The 13,934-nt window shown below is 59.5% G+C and overlaps 4 protein-coding genes across 4 annotated transcripts; 2 read left to right on the top strand and 2 right to left on the bottom strand.

The window, feature by feature from the left end:
• Positions 1-2,103: 2,103 nt before the first annotated feature.
• On the top strand, positions 2,104-3,835 carry ZWF1 (Glucose-6-phosphate 1-dehydrogenase; the record flags this gene model as incomplete). The annotated part of the gene is made up of 3 exons (XM_028616731.1): positions 2,104-2,944; positions 3,015-3,293; positions 3,357-3,835. 3 exons carry the CDS (start codon positions 2,104-2,106, stop codon positions 3,833-3,835), a joined length of 1,599 nt encoding a protein of 532 aa, XP_028480588.1.
• Positions 3,836-7,519: 3,684 nt separating this feature from the next.
• EHS24_000919 (uncharacterized protein) lies at positions 7,520-8,710 on the top strand (the record flags this gene model as incomplete). The annotated part of the gene is made up of 2 exons (XM_028616730.1): positions 7,520-7,707; positions 7,795-8,710. The coding sequence occupies 2 exons, from the start codon at positions 7,520-7,522 to the stop codon at positions 8,708-8,710; spliced, it is 1,104 nt and encodes a 367-aa protein (XP_028480587.1).
• Positions 8,711-9,974: 1,264 nt separating this feature from the next.
• On the bottom strand, positions 9,975-11,709 carry EHS24_000918 (uncharacterized protein; the record flags this gene model as incomplete). Its single annotated transcript, XM_028616729.1, has 3 exons — positions 9,975-10,438; positions 10,492-10,752; positions 10,971-11,709. 3 exons carry the CDS (start codon positions 11,707-11,709, stop codon positions 9,975-9,977), a joined length of 1,464 nt encoding a protein of 487 aa, XP_028480586.1.
• A 429-nt stretch (positions 11,710-12,138) lies between these two features.
• EHS24_000917 (uncharacterized protein) lies at positions 12,139-13,798 on the bottom strand (the record flags this gene model as incomplete). Its single annotated transcript, XM_028616728.1, has 9 exons — positions 12,139-12,237; positions 12,310-12,337; positions 12,394-12,561; positions 12,707-12,959; positions 13,081-13,233; positions 13,283-13,391; positions 13,437-13,595; positions 13,671-13,685; positions 13,757-13,798. 9 exons carry the CDS (start codon positions 13,796-13,798, stop codon positions 12,139-12,141), a joined length of 1,026 nt encoding a protein of 341 aa, XP_028480585.1.
• Positions 13,799-13,934: the final 136 nt, after the last annotated feature.

The following is a 13,934-nucleotide window of genomic DNA, read 5'->3' as shown; positions in this document are numbered from 1 at the left end:
AGCGTCTTGGGTCTCCCGGAGCAGTGACCCGGTAACACCTAGCCTACCCGACGCACCTCCGACACGCTCGGCCTTTGTGCATCTCCGGTCTTTCGGACAAGGCGCCATGAGAGCACAGCAGCGTAGAGTAAAGGGAACAGAACATGTTCGGGGCCTGTCGCCTCGGGCCTTTTCAAGCAAACAGGCATATCTGTTACCACAAGATGGGGCAGGAGACTCGTCGTGCCGGATGGAACACATGTTCCCGGGGAGGAAAAGGTTTCTTCTGACAAGGACGGTGTGTCCCACGTTGCACGAGCAGAGAGTGCCAGCGCGCATGCGTGCAGGGCGTGTCAACGACCAGTTGAGCTGGATGCCGATGCTGGCGCTCAAGGGCGCTTCAGACGGCATGCGTCGACCGGTCCGACACCTGAACGCCACGGCCACTGCCCCAGGGCTACTGGGGTTCTGGCGGGCAAACCTTACCTTGTTTGAACGAGTGGGTCGATTCAGGCAAAAACGTGGAAAGAGCCAGGTAATAAAAAAAAAACCACCGCAATGCCTGGCCAGGAGAGTACGGCGTTTCAAGCCGCCTCAAGAGGGCCGAGAGGGAAGGGGCCGAAGGGGTCCACGCGGATATTGCGGAATGCTACGAGTGAGAGGGTGAGTCGTGGAGATCTAGGCGTCTAGGAATAAAAACAAAAAAGGAAAATCCACAATAATGGATCGAAATGAAGCGCGGAGGCAAATATTGCGACGCAACCTCTCTCGGAGATGAGACGGACATGAGAACCTGATATCCGCCGCGTCATTCAGGCGGATTCAAACCACAAAACCTGATTGTATCACGTGACTTGAGACACGTGGCACCTCGGGAGGTTCTTGCATGTACCATAAACTACACGTCATTGTATCGCACTGATTGCGTGCGCCGGGTTGAGATCCGAATGGAACATCCTCGGGGGGCGCGACGGACCAGACGGACCGGTGGTGCCAAGGTGGGGGGGTTCTCGTGTCGAGAGGGCCCGACCTCGGCAGTCTCCTGGCCTCCTGGCCTCCCGGTACGCTGGCTGTGCATGGCTGTGGGTGTTCTGGGCCATATGTACACATACCCAGTAGCTGGCCCGCTCGGCCCGCGTCGCCGGACACGCGCCGGTGCTGGTGACCGGCGGCTGTTGACGATGGGTTGCGAGCACTGGTTGGCTGGCGACGCAGACTGCCGACAAGCGGGTCGGGGGTGTCATGTCCGCTCTGTGCGGGTCTGTCTTGCCCCACAGAACAGCCGCCGCCTGTGCACCACGACAACCCAGAGAGGCCAGCACCAAGCATGCCAGCAAGGGCAACCAGAGAGCCCACGCGGGCGGCTGTCTCTCTGTGTGTGTGCGTGCACCAAACGACACATTAATTACCACTCTTCTGGTTCCACTCGAACATTCGACCGTTGGCAGACGCTACCTTGTCTTGTCGACACACACATCCATCCTCCCACAAAAGCCTCCGCCCATATTCCACACGCGTTGATAGCCGTCGTCGTCGTTGTCGTCGTCGTCAATCTCTCCACGTCTGTTCCCATTTAGTCATCCCCGTCTCTGCTTTGTAAGTGGTCCAGCATCGCGGTGCCAGGAGCCCCGAGAGCCATTGCCGCACGCCATCGCAACGACCCTGTCGAGCGCTCCGAATATCTAGTTCTGTTATAGCTGACGTCGTCGGCCGACCCGCCCTCATTCAACTGTCCATTCCCCCCCCCCGCCCCGTTAATCCGGCTGCCCGCTTTGTGCAACTTCCCACCCGTCCGCAACCGGCCCTCTCCCCCCCATACCGTCATCGCACCCACACGGCGCACACATCCCCCACTTGGCCCATCCCTCCCTTCCTCTTCACTACCATCCACTCGCTCCTCCTCTGTGCATAACATCCACTGTGCATACCCTCTCTCACCGCGACCACCACCACCACGACCCACACCGTCCAACCACCGCTCAACACCCCACACGCCTTCCCTGATATCAGGTGAGTTCTGTTCTCCCCCATCACATTTTCAACCTCCACTCGCTTGTCTCCACCCAACACCACCACCTTCCCCAACCCCCGCTCTTGAGCGGACTTGACGGCCCACCCTCGGCCATGTTCTTCGCCCATCCGCGTCACGGCCAGCTGACAGCCCAAGATACAGCTACCATGTCGCGTTCCAAGCGTGGATCTATCCCCTCGATGGAGGCCCTGGGTGAGGCCTTTGTTGGCGAGACTGTCATGACCGTTCTCGGTGCTAGCGGTGACCTCGCCAAGAAGAAGACCCTCCCCGCCCTCTTCACTCTCTACCGCCAGGGCCACCTCCCGGATGACATCCACATTGTCGGCTATGCTCGTACCAAGATGACCGACGAGGAGTTTAAGCAGCGTGCTATTCAGTACATCAAGGCTCCCAAGGGCTTCAGCGAGGACGAGTTTAAGAAGGAGATTGAGAAGTTCCAGAGCATCCTCTCGTATGTCCACGGCCCTTACGACGAGGACTCTGGCTACCAGGCCCTCGAGAAGCGCTTGGTCGAGATTGAGACCAAGCGCCCCGGTGGCACCAGGCGCAACCGCTTGTTCTACATGGCCCTCCCCCCTTCCGTCTTCACGGTTGTGGCCGCCGGTCTCCGTAAGAACAACTACTCGACCGAGGGCGGTAACCGCATCATTGTCGAGAAGCCGTTCGGCAAGGACCTCGAGTCGTGCCGTGAGATGATGTCGGCCCTCAAGGCCGAGTGGGCCGAGAACGAGACCTACCGTATCGACCACTACCTCGGCAAGGAGATGGTCAAGAACCTCCTCGTTCTCCGTTTCGGCAACGTCGTTCTCGACCAGACTCTGAACAAGAACTCGGTCTCGAACGTTCAGATCACCTTCAAGGAGCCCTTTGGCACTGAGGGCCGTGGCGGTTACTTTGACGAGTTTGGAATCATCCGCGACGTCTGCCAGAACCGTGAGTTAAGATGAGATAAGGGCCTGTCCGCACCTCATATCATGGCCCCGCAAATGCTGACTTTTGTGAGACCTTCTCCAGACCCTGTCGGTTCTCTGCATGGAGCGTCCCGTCTCGTTCGCTGCCGAGGACATCCGTGACGAGAAGGTCAAGGTTCTCCGCTGCATTCCCCCCATTAAGAAGGAGGACGTCCTTCTTGGCCAGTACGTTGCCGCCAACGGCCACCCCGGCTACCTCGACGACGACACTGTGCCCAAGGGCTCGAACTGCCCCACCTTCGCTGCTCTCACCCTCTTCATCAACAACCCCCGCTGGGAGGGCGTGCCTTTCATCATGAAGGCCGGCAAGGGTAAGTTTTAGCAATTCACCGAGCCATGATCCCCATTTCAGACAGCTGACAAGACACAAATAGCCGTCAACGAGGGCAAGGTCGAGATCCGTGTGCAGTTCAAGGATGTCACCTCGGGTATCTTCACCGACATTGCTCGTGACGAGCTTGTCCTCCGCATCCAGCCCGACGAGGCCGTCTACATGAAGCTCAACAACAAGCTTCCCGGTCTCGTCACCAAGGCCGTCCCCACCGAGCTCGACATGACCTACAAGAACCGCTTCTCGGACGTCGAGATCCCCCAGGCGTACGAGGCCCTCATCCTCGACGCCTTCAAGGGCGACGCTTCCAACTTTGTTCGTGACGACGAGCTCGACGTTGCCTGGAAGATCTTCACCCCGATCCTCCACTGGATCGACAACGACAAGCCCAAGCCCGAGCCCTACCCGTACGGTGCGCGCGGCCCTGCCGACTCGGCGGCCTTCTCGGAGCGCTACGGCTACAAGCGCGACGACGCTGGCACTTACCAGTGGCCCGTGACCAACGTTGCGGCCAACCTTTAAATTCGCCCCCCCCACGTAGCATCTCAACCCTCTAAAAAAGCAGCGTGGAGAGAACAAAAAGGTAGTGCACCAAGGTAGCGACACGCAGGATGCCCCTCCAGCCCAGCGTGAGTAACACGGGGAGGGGTAGAGCAGTGTCAGTGTGTAGAGGTATGGATCAGACCTATGCAATGCAGATTATTCCCACTTATCGATACGACCGTGATGTCTTGACGTATACCGGTTGTCCGTGCGTCCACTGACGGCTATCCGCTTCGCGAACATTACTCCTCGGGACCTGGGATGCCGACGCGTTGCAGTTCATCCCCACATCGGCAAGACTGGCATTATCAGATCGCGCGCAGCCCGGGTACTCTGTTTGCCACCTGGCCACATGCCATACTCCTCCTTGCACTCTGCCATACCTCACTTCACCTCATGAAACCAATTAAACGAAACGACACGAGTCGTTTCTCCTGGCGCCGCCGCGACCTACGCCGCCCAACCTAGACCGCCACATTCGTCCTGGCCGTCCTGGATCCCTTCAACCTTTTGCCATCCCTTCCCCCTCTGCGTGCGACGCCACACTGCGCAGCCAGTGCTGTGGGCAAGATGGATCAGGAGAGAGCGAGAGAAACGACCCATATGGCTGATCCTGTCCTGCACGCACATCACAGAGCTTGCTCGCAGGCCGCGGCGGCGGCGGCGGCGGTGGGGGCAGGGGTATAGGGGCAGGGGCACAGCGGGCAGGGAGCAGGCCATTTAACAGGTATAACAGGTATTAACAGCGACTGACGGCGGACCCAGCCGCCACGGATAGCTCGCCGGAGATCATACCCGGAGCGGCGTTGGCGTTCGGTTGATGGGCATAATTGTCACGCCGGGCGCCTATGCATTGCCCAAGAAGGCCTAAGGGTATTGCTAAAAAGGACAAAAAGGAAGAACCCCGGGGGTCTCGTGGCGCCCTGTACGCGCTGTACGCGCTGTCGTCGGTGGTGGTGGTCGCCGCACACGCGTAAGCGCGTACGCGCGCAAGATCCGTTCCAGGAGGCCGTGAACAAAAAGAAAGTTGGACAAGTGTGGCGGGGCCTGGCTCTCGCATCTGGTCCGTTGTCACCACGAGGTGCGACTGACCCGGTACTAACCGCAATCCCCTTCCCCCCCCCCCCCCCCCCACCCCCCCAGCCGCCGCCGCCTGACCCGAGTAAGGATGGGGGCGTGGAGCTTGTTCTAAGCTAAGCAATGCCAAGCCTTTGAGACATGGGTGAGCTAGTAGTTGCTGTACTACTGCCCAGGAAAGTGGCAGCGCAGCGTCGGTCCACTACTAAGAGCTACGCGTTCTCGTTTCCTGATCCACGCTGCGCGGATCGCCCAGTGCGTGATACGCAAGGCATGTGGTCTTGTGGTCGTGTGGTCGTGCTGAAATGTGAATCCAGGACGCGCCGCGCGTCGACTTGAACTCACATTGAGCGTGGCGTACGGGCGTATCGTCTTTACGCCTCCTGACACTCCTGGCGCTCTCTCTCTCTCTCCTGGTTACCATCGTCGGCGGCGCCTAGTCCTCGAATAGATTAATCCACTGCGCCTGGGCTCCTTGTTTACGCAGCTGGCTCCTTCTCCTTCTTTGACCGCGCAGAACCTGATGTTCTCCCTTCTAGTCTCGACGTGGTCCCGACGTGGCCTCGATGTGGCCTCGAGGTAGCCGATGTGGCCACTGGCAACTCCGCTGCCCATGGCCGCGACGTGCCCACCCCATTCCATTGCCTCTCTGTTCTCTATTGTCAAGTGTCTTTCTGCATGCCGTATGTCCGCAGTCGTCGCTGGAGGCTGGGCTGCTTACCAGCGCCGGAGGTTGAAGGCCGAGTCTCGGCCGGGCGGCGTACACATATGTACACCGAGAACGTGGAGCACTCGGGTGTCACGGAGAAGACTACGTCTCCACCGTCACTTCATTAAGAACCTGAGGGTCTGTAGACTTGCAAACCTGCAGGTATCGGTTTCTCTAGCAGTGTTCGTAGCTCGTACACGTAACCCGAGCGACGATCGGCAGTACGGGTTACACTTGGTACAAACCATGGGCTCGTGCACGAACATGGGGGACAGTATTTCTCGGCACCGTAGCCGCGCGCGTATGTGCGCGCACTGCCACAAGAACTACGGGCCAGGGCAAGGGGGAGGCGTGTGGGCCGGTGTACAAGTCGTCTACGTCGTACGTCTTGTGTCCAGAGCTCACGCTCACGCTTTCACCCTCACGCTCTCTCGAGATCCCATGCGGCGTTTCGCGCACGACCGTTTTGCTCTGGCTTATCCGACAGAACGTACAAAAACGTCGGCCTCCAGGAATCACAGGACCCGCCAGCGTAGCCTAGGGAGCAAGGGAACACCGGCGTGGCGTTTCGTCAATGGCCCGTTCGCGGTGTTGAGCTCTCGCGGCTGTTTACCTAGGCCATTTTCAGCGGCTACACAGGGGGTCGGCAGAGGTTGGGGAGCGCGCCAGAGCGCCAGAGCCCTTCCCCTGTGCGACTGGACGGACGAGAGAGCATGGGGATGCACAGGTACACGGAATAAGGAATAAGAACATGCGCATGGCGGGCCGAAACACCAACCACACTACTGTGGTTGATCCTTTTTTATCCGCCCTGTTCTTTGTCCTGTAATTCCTGTAAGCCATAGCACAGACAAGCCGACAAGCGAACCGCACGGCTCCGAAAGTCCACCCCTGCGTCGGGGTTCTTGGGGAAGGGTGGGTCTGTCGAGAATGGAACAGTACTGTACAGCATTGAGCGCTTGGATCACCGTCGCCGCTTCTTCTGCCCGGCATAAGCGAGCGGGGGTGACACGTCGGGGTCTCTGTTCGGATCTTCGGATCAAGCGAGAACGCGGGTGTTCTTGGCGGTGGGATTGGTGCTTGTTGCCATGTTGCAGTGTTTCAGCGAGCGACAAGATCAGGTCAGATTGAGGCTTTAGCAGGTAAGACAGATCTGGAGGGCTGATGAGAAACAGGGCAAGAGACACAAGACCGGTGTGGAAACAAGAAGCCATCAGCCACTACCTCCCAGCTGTGGGAACAAGAATCTATGTGGCACACATACCCCGAGAGTTGGTCGTGGATGTGGCACACACACACGCAACCTTCGTGCTCGTTTCAAACTGTGCGGTGATAATCATGCAGCCTGTCCGTTTGATTCTGAGTCCAACGTGTCTGATGGCTCGACACGGAATGTGTTACGACTGATGGGTGTCCTACCTGATGGTGTCTCATGGCATGGGGAGAAGCAATCACCTGTTGGTCGCTTCGGTATAAAAAACGAGTATCCTGGGCGTGCGGTTATTTTTCTTCACATAATATCATCCACAACGCCCAAACAAGACGCAAACAAGACGCCATTAGGTGCCCGAAGTCTCTGTGGAGTTGGCCGCCAGGATGGTAGGGAGGTTGAAGACGGGCGTACCGCTGTCGCCACCACGTACACCCACGGGTTGGCTTGCGCCCACAAGGCAGCACGGTGGGTCTGGCTAGTGAGCTCCCTCGCCTTGGACGTATTCAGCGCGCTCCCCGGCAACCCTCTGGGCAACTGCTGAGTGACTGGGTGGCAGGTGTTGACCCGGCTCTAGCCGGCAAGCTTCCCAGCGCCGCCCAGCTCGACGAGGTGCTGGCCATGGACAGCTGTCGTCTGCCTCCACCTGACTAAGGCCGACCCCGCAATGTACGCGTTGATCGGCAAGGACGCCCTCACGGCCCGCCGTGTTCCACTCTGGGCACTTGGCCTTCCCGCTATCCTGGCCAAGCGCCGGCCAAGCGTCGGACGTTGTCCGTGTCGAAGCCCAGGCCATTCCCCACTCGTGAAGAACATCACTCGATGGGGCGGAGATACGGGCTCAGACCGGGAATGGTGAGCGAGGGAGGCGGAGGTGCAGGCTTAGCAGAAGCGGCCTTGGTTCCTGCGTGTCGCAGATATGTCCATCCGCTGACCTTGCAGTGCCGAGCTTGAAGAACTGTCGACCTCGTCCCGCCGTGACCACCTCTGGATCGGCGACAACCGCCGTGCCGCCAACGGTCGTCCCTTGCTCGATGAATCGTCTCGCACCCACATTCTCGTGTCTAACGGCACCATCGTCGGCAACCACTGTGCAGAGGCTAAAAAGCTTCTCGACCAGGGTTACTATCACTTGGCGGACATGAGCCACAGGCCGAACATTCGCACGACCAAGCGCAAGTTTGATGTCGCCCAGGCCAACCGTGTCATGGCAGGCCGCAACCGTTACCCGTTCCCCGAAGTGGAGCGTCGCGAGGTCGTCTACGCAGTCACCATCAGCGGGCTCCTCATGGACGCCAAGAACAACCCCTCCACCAACCCGGCACCTTTTGCGTCGTCGTTCTTCTGCCCAAGCCTGACATATGACACGTTGTTTTTCGACGAGTCGGCCGACCTGGGACTGGGAGGCGCGGCTGTCACGCTTGGCGACAGTGTCTTCGACTTGGGTGATCAGAGTCTGCTGGGCGGCTTCGTCTTCGTCGGCCATGTGGGTGTAAAACAGCGACTCTTCGGTGGCGGCCTTGTTCTGAATGCCGTTCACAATGTCCTCCTCAACGGTGCCGGTGTGGTAATACAGGTACACCCTGACCTGGCGGCGCTGGCCATAACGGTTGATGCGGCCGATCAACTGTTGAATGTCCATGTAGAGCCATGGCAGGCCGAAGATGTGGAGGGTGTTGGCGCGGTGGAGGTTGATGCCGGTAATGCCGACAGCCTTAATGACGAGAATCCTAGTCTTGGCAGGCTTGAACATGCGCATCTCGTCGGACGAGTTGTAGTAGATGACCGGGTTAGAGTCCTGCGACTCGTCGCGCTGGACATGGTCGACAATGGCCTGGCGTTTGGCCGTGGGCAGTAGGCTTTGGGGCTACAAGAGTTCCCCCTCGCCAGCCTTGGAAACAGCTCGGGTGCCCGCCATGGTTGCGGGTGGACTTGCAGGTGGTGGACGAGAAGCCAAAGGATGAGGTAGGTGGGCAACTGGGTCTCCCCGTACCAGTTCCCCTTAAATAAGTCAACGACAGCATGCAGGTCGCCCGCCCCTCAACTCCATTACCACCCGTCCATTACCTCCGCTTTCTCATGTCACTTGCACTACCTCATCACCCTCCTCAGGCGGGCACGGCATAGCCGATAAACAGACAAACGGGGTGAGTTCCTCGTGAATGCTGACAGTTTGGGGAACACAGCCACAGTTTTCTTTTTGGCCTTTCTACGACCAGTTCCGCCACGCCTGCCAAACTCGACGACAACCACACAGCCTACATGTCAACACGCACGCAGCCTACAATACCAGCCACTCCGACTCCCTCGCCTACGACTTCCGCTCTTCCCGACTTCGACCACCCCACCGCACACCGCCGTCCGAACTACACCGCCGTCTAACCTCGAACTACACCGCCGTCTAACCTCGAGCTACACCGCCGTCTAACCTCGAGCTACACCACCGCCTAACCTCGATCTCGCCACACCCACACCTCAAGACCCAGGATTTACTTTTCCACATCCTACCTGTCCCGCTGCGCTCCCCCGTACCCACGGCGGGGTGGAACGGCGACGGAGGGTGTGATAAAGTATTCCTCACGGCGTTCCGTTCAACAGTAGTGGCATGGTGTTGGGTAATTAGACAGGTCAGTTTTTGGTATTTTCCAAGATTTACCTGATCGTGACGGCCTCGCCGCCACATTCGGCCGAGTCGTTTATCAAATTGATCTACGCCCAACGGCAGTGCAAACCGTGTCGTTTTGGCCTGCACGCTCAGTGTACATGATAAAAATATGCAGAAAAGGAGAAAGAACGGTGCTACTGATCTCTTATTGCTATACACAGCACGAAAAGAATGACACTTGTTGTTGTTGGGTGTGTTGTTGTTTGTTGTTGTGGGTGTGGGTGATTATCTATATTACACGACTCCTTGTTACACTCTGGCACAGCAGCAAAAGCTCCGTTGCCAAAAAAACCGACCGAGAAAGAACGCCTACTGCTCAATTCGCCTTCCGTCACCGTTGTGACACTGTATCGCACTCCCCGCTCCTCCACCGCCATACTCTACGCCTGCCCTGCTTGGCAGACGCTCAAGCGCACACCTGCACGCCTTGGGTTTTCAAACCCAGGGTGGGTATGCGCTAAGGTGGCTTGTCCGGGGGCTCTGCCTCGTCTTCGATGTGAGGCTTGCGCAGCGCCCTGCCACACGTACACCTCCCTGCACCGTCGTCGTCGTCTCCACACCCGTCGTCGTCGTCGTCATACTCCTCGTCATCGTCCTCGGACCCACTCCCGTCCCCAGAGTGGGAATGGGGACGGGCCCGCGGCCGGTTGCCGTGCGTGTTGCCGAATGCCCTCGCGCGGAGCTTTTCAACCCGCTTCAGCTCGGCTTTACGCTGCTTGATGGCGTGCTTGCGCAGTGCCTCGGGACCGTAGCTGAGCGCGTATTGGCACGAAAAGCAGATATACTCGTCTTCACCAGGGCGAACGTCTTTGCCTCCGGGGCGAGCAGCGAGGACACGCATGGGGGGCGGGAAGAGGAGCGACGCGTGGTGCGGCCACGGCTCGTACGGGTCTGCGACGGGGACGGGGCGTGACGGGCGGTCTGGAAAACATGTCAGCCAAAGCCAACCTGTGGTCGTTGTTCAGCGGACTCACACTTGTCAACATGGTGCGGGTTGCCTTCGTTGGCAAGGGTGGTACGCTTCTTCTTCTTCTTCTTGCTCTTCTTGGTAGCAACCGGGACGGGTGGCGCTGGAGGCAAGTCGGCGGCCGAAAGCGTCGGCGGCGGTGTACCCGCTGGGCTGGCGTCCTGCGCTGTCGGGAGCTTGTTGGCTGCGAGGACCAGCGCGCGGAGCTGCTCTGCAAGTCGGGCGAGGGCAACACGCTCACGCGCGCGGGCTCTGGCTCGGACAGAGGCTGGGATCGGGCGTCAGCATGCTTGAGCGTGGGGTCAAGGTCTCGGGGTATTCGGATCGGTGTCAGGCGTCAGATCAGGCGCCCGGCGGTGCGCCAGAACCATGCCTGTGGGACAGACACACGCATAGCCATGACAGTGACGCTTGTGAATCGTACGTCCTCGGGAGGAAAGGAAAGGGAGGGGCGTGGGAGACAGAGACATCGTGCGTGCAACTCACCTTCGGTCGGCACCTCGAGTTCAAAGCTACCCTCTGGTGCCCACCCGCCACGGACGACGGGGACGCGCTCCATGCGGACACGCTTGCGGGTTGCAAAACCAGTACGCCAGCGTTCCAACGACCGCCGGGGAACGGGCTGGGCTGCGTCGTCGCCCTCGCGCCAGCCAGGGGCATCGGGGGCCCAAACGCCCACGTCCTCTAGGGCGGGGAGGAGGCGCTCAAATGTGCTCACGTCCGGGAGCGAGGGTCGGCTCGAGCTTGCAGTAGACGTCGACGTACCGCTTGCAGTGGTTGGAGCAGCGCCCGGTGCACCGCCGCTGCTTCGGCTGCGGAGGGCAGCGAGTTGTGCGGCGGACGAATCGACAGCGCCCTGGGCGTCCAGATAGAGCGCAACGAGCCCTGCCTTGCGTTTGTGGAAGAGCGCACGCCTCTGAGCTGCCAGTCGAGAAGCGGGAGTTCGAACAACTCGACAGACAGAGTACGGCGATATGCCTGGCGTGTCCGTGTCCTCGCGCGCAGAGCGTGGGGGGTTACGGTCCGCACCGTCGCGGCCGGTATCGGCGTCGTCCACTGACCCAGGGATCAATGGGACGGGCACTTTGCGCTTCTTGCCGCCCTGGGTGTTGAGGTCGTCATCGTCCAGAGCAGCGAGGTGAGGGGGGAGCACATCAGCGCCATAGTGGTCGTCGCCGTCATCGTCGCGGTGGCGGTGGCCGGACGGTGCGAAGCGGGTGGCCATTGCGGTTGGGGACATGCCGCCTGCGCCGTGAGGTGAGCTCATGGCGCGGCGGCGACGGCGGCGGGGTTCGTCGGAGGAAAAAAGTAGCTGGGTGGGGCTGGGCGCCCTGCTCGAGTGCGATATGGGCCAAGTGCAGGCAGGAAGAGTGGGAGTATGGGTAAGAGAGATGGAGAGATAGAGAGGGATATGTGGAAGAGAAAGAGAAAGAGAGAGTACGTGGAGAGGGACAGCCAGAGCGAGCGGACCATTTGGGGGTGAGTGTGCGTGCGGGTCCAAGCGCACACCGACGGACAGACCATGGGTTGCCACGGAATAAAGCGGGGCAGGGTGGGGAAGCAAAAAGTTGGCACCAAAACGGAGTGGCATGTGGCACCGCGAATTGGCATCCTTTCTACACATCTACAACCATCCTTCATGGCATCTCCCTCTCTACAGCTTGGCCTTGGCAATCTTGGTGTCGAGCCTGTTGATGACGTCCTCGGCCTCCTTGACCATGCGGTCACACAGAACCTCGCAGGTGGGAATGTCCTGTCCAAGCGTCAGCAGCAATCCTCGTTATCAATCTTCCCAGACAGCCCTGGGTCCCTTTGCGCAACTTACGTGGATGAGTCCAACGGCAATACCAGCCCTGTGCCCTTGTCAGCCCCTTTCTCTCGCACCTGTATGTCAGGCCATGCAACGTACGACCAGATTCCATAGTCCGGGTCACCGTTCTCGTAGACAACCTTGCCACGAGCACCAGACACGAGGTCGCGGAGGTCCTCAAACTTGGCACCATAAGGGCGCTTCTCGAGGGCGACCACCTCGGTGGAGACCTTGTTCTTAAACACGCGGGCAGTGTTCTTGAGCGTACTGTTCAATGTGTCAGTTCAACTGTCTAAGCGGCCGGGTGTTTCGTGCCGCCCGGGCATGTGGGCCTCCAGCTGGTGGCGTCTACTTGTCACCGCCTCGGTAACCGGCCCGCAACTACCCGGTTCGTCGTTACCCCAATACGTACCGGAAGATGTGGACAGTGTCCTTTTCGTTGGAGGCGACAATCTTCTCCTTGATGTTCTCGTGGATGGGAGACTCGACAGTGGCCATGAAGCGGGTGCCCATGTTAACACCCTGTGCGCCAAGGGCGAGCGAGGCCGCAAGACCGCGGCCGTTGGCGATACCACCCGACGAGATGAAGGGGATGCCAAGCTCCTCAGCGGCGCGGGCGAGCAGGACAAGGCCACCGATGTCGTCCTCACCGGGGTGGCCAGCGCCTGGAATGTCAGCTGCTGCGTGTGGCCAGGCACGTCGTAGCTGGCAGAGTTGCAATGTCCACCGTACTGGCAACCTTCCTCTTCCAACAGGTCAAGCACACTCCTAGAACTCTGTACTCACACTCAAAGCCGTCGATGCTCAGGCAGTCAACACCCATCTTCTGGGCGGAAAGCGCGTGGCGGACAGCGGTACACTTGTGAATGATGTAGCGCTTGGGAACGGTGGCCTGCCCGGGAGCCTTGTAAGTCTGGATGAGCTTAATGATGGGGCCAGCTGGATTCATCAGCTTGCGGCAAGGTAGTCAGTTACCCAGATAACTCACGGTTGTTGCCTGCAGTCTCAAACACATCGATGCCCTCATCCATGGCGGCCTTGACATAGCCGGCATAGTCGGGAGGGGTGATCGAGGGGAGGAGAGTGATGTTGACGCCCTGGGGGTGTCAGTTGGTCTACAGTATAGGCGTCGCCCAACTCACGAAGCGACCGGGGCGACCGTTCATGAGCTTGTGGGTCTCCTTGATGGCCACACGGAGAGCGTCGGGGGAAGGCTGGGTGAGGGCGGTGAGGATGCCGAGACCACCGGCGGCAGCGACAGCAGCGGCGAGAGCCGGCACGCCGACCCATTGCATACCGCCCTGAGGATGTCAGTACAGAGTCTAGCGTCTCGAGATTGGAGGAAGCTAGATCGCGCGGGCGAGTTTGATAGTTACCTGGACGATGGGGTGCTGTAGATTGAACGTCAGCACAGAAGCTTGGAGGAGGTTACTCGATGGCTGAAGTGCCGCGGGTCACCTACCTTGATGCCAAGCATGCGGGTGAGCTCTGTAACGAGGACCATTGTACACGTAGTTTGTGGGTGAGTGGATAGATGTGAGAAGACAAGAGAACAAGTGGGGTTGCATGAGCGGGATAATGTTGCATTCTGCACGTTTGGGTGGGGTCTGCGCACCGCACACAAACCGGCTCACGTTCTA

Source organism: Apiotrichum porosum (assembly GCF_003942205.1).
Source record: "Apiotrichum porosum strain DSM 27194 chromosome Unknown scaffold_1, whole genome shotgun sequence".
Taxonomy (NCBI): Eukaryota; Fungi; Basidiomycota; class Tremellomycetes; order Trichosporonales; family Trichosporonaceae; genus Apiotrichum; species Apiotrichum porosum.
The sequence above is the reverse complement of the archived record's forward strand: the minus strand, read 5'-3'. Positions and strand labels throughout refer to the sequence as shown.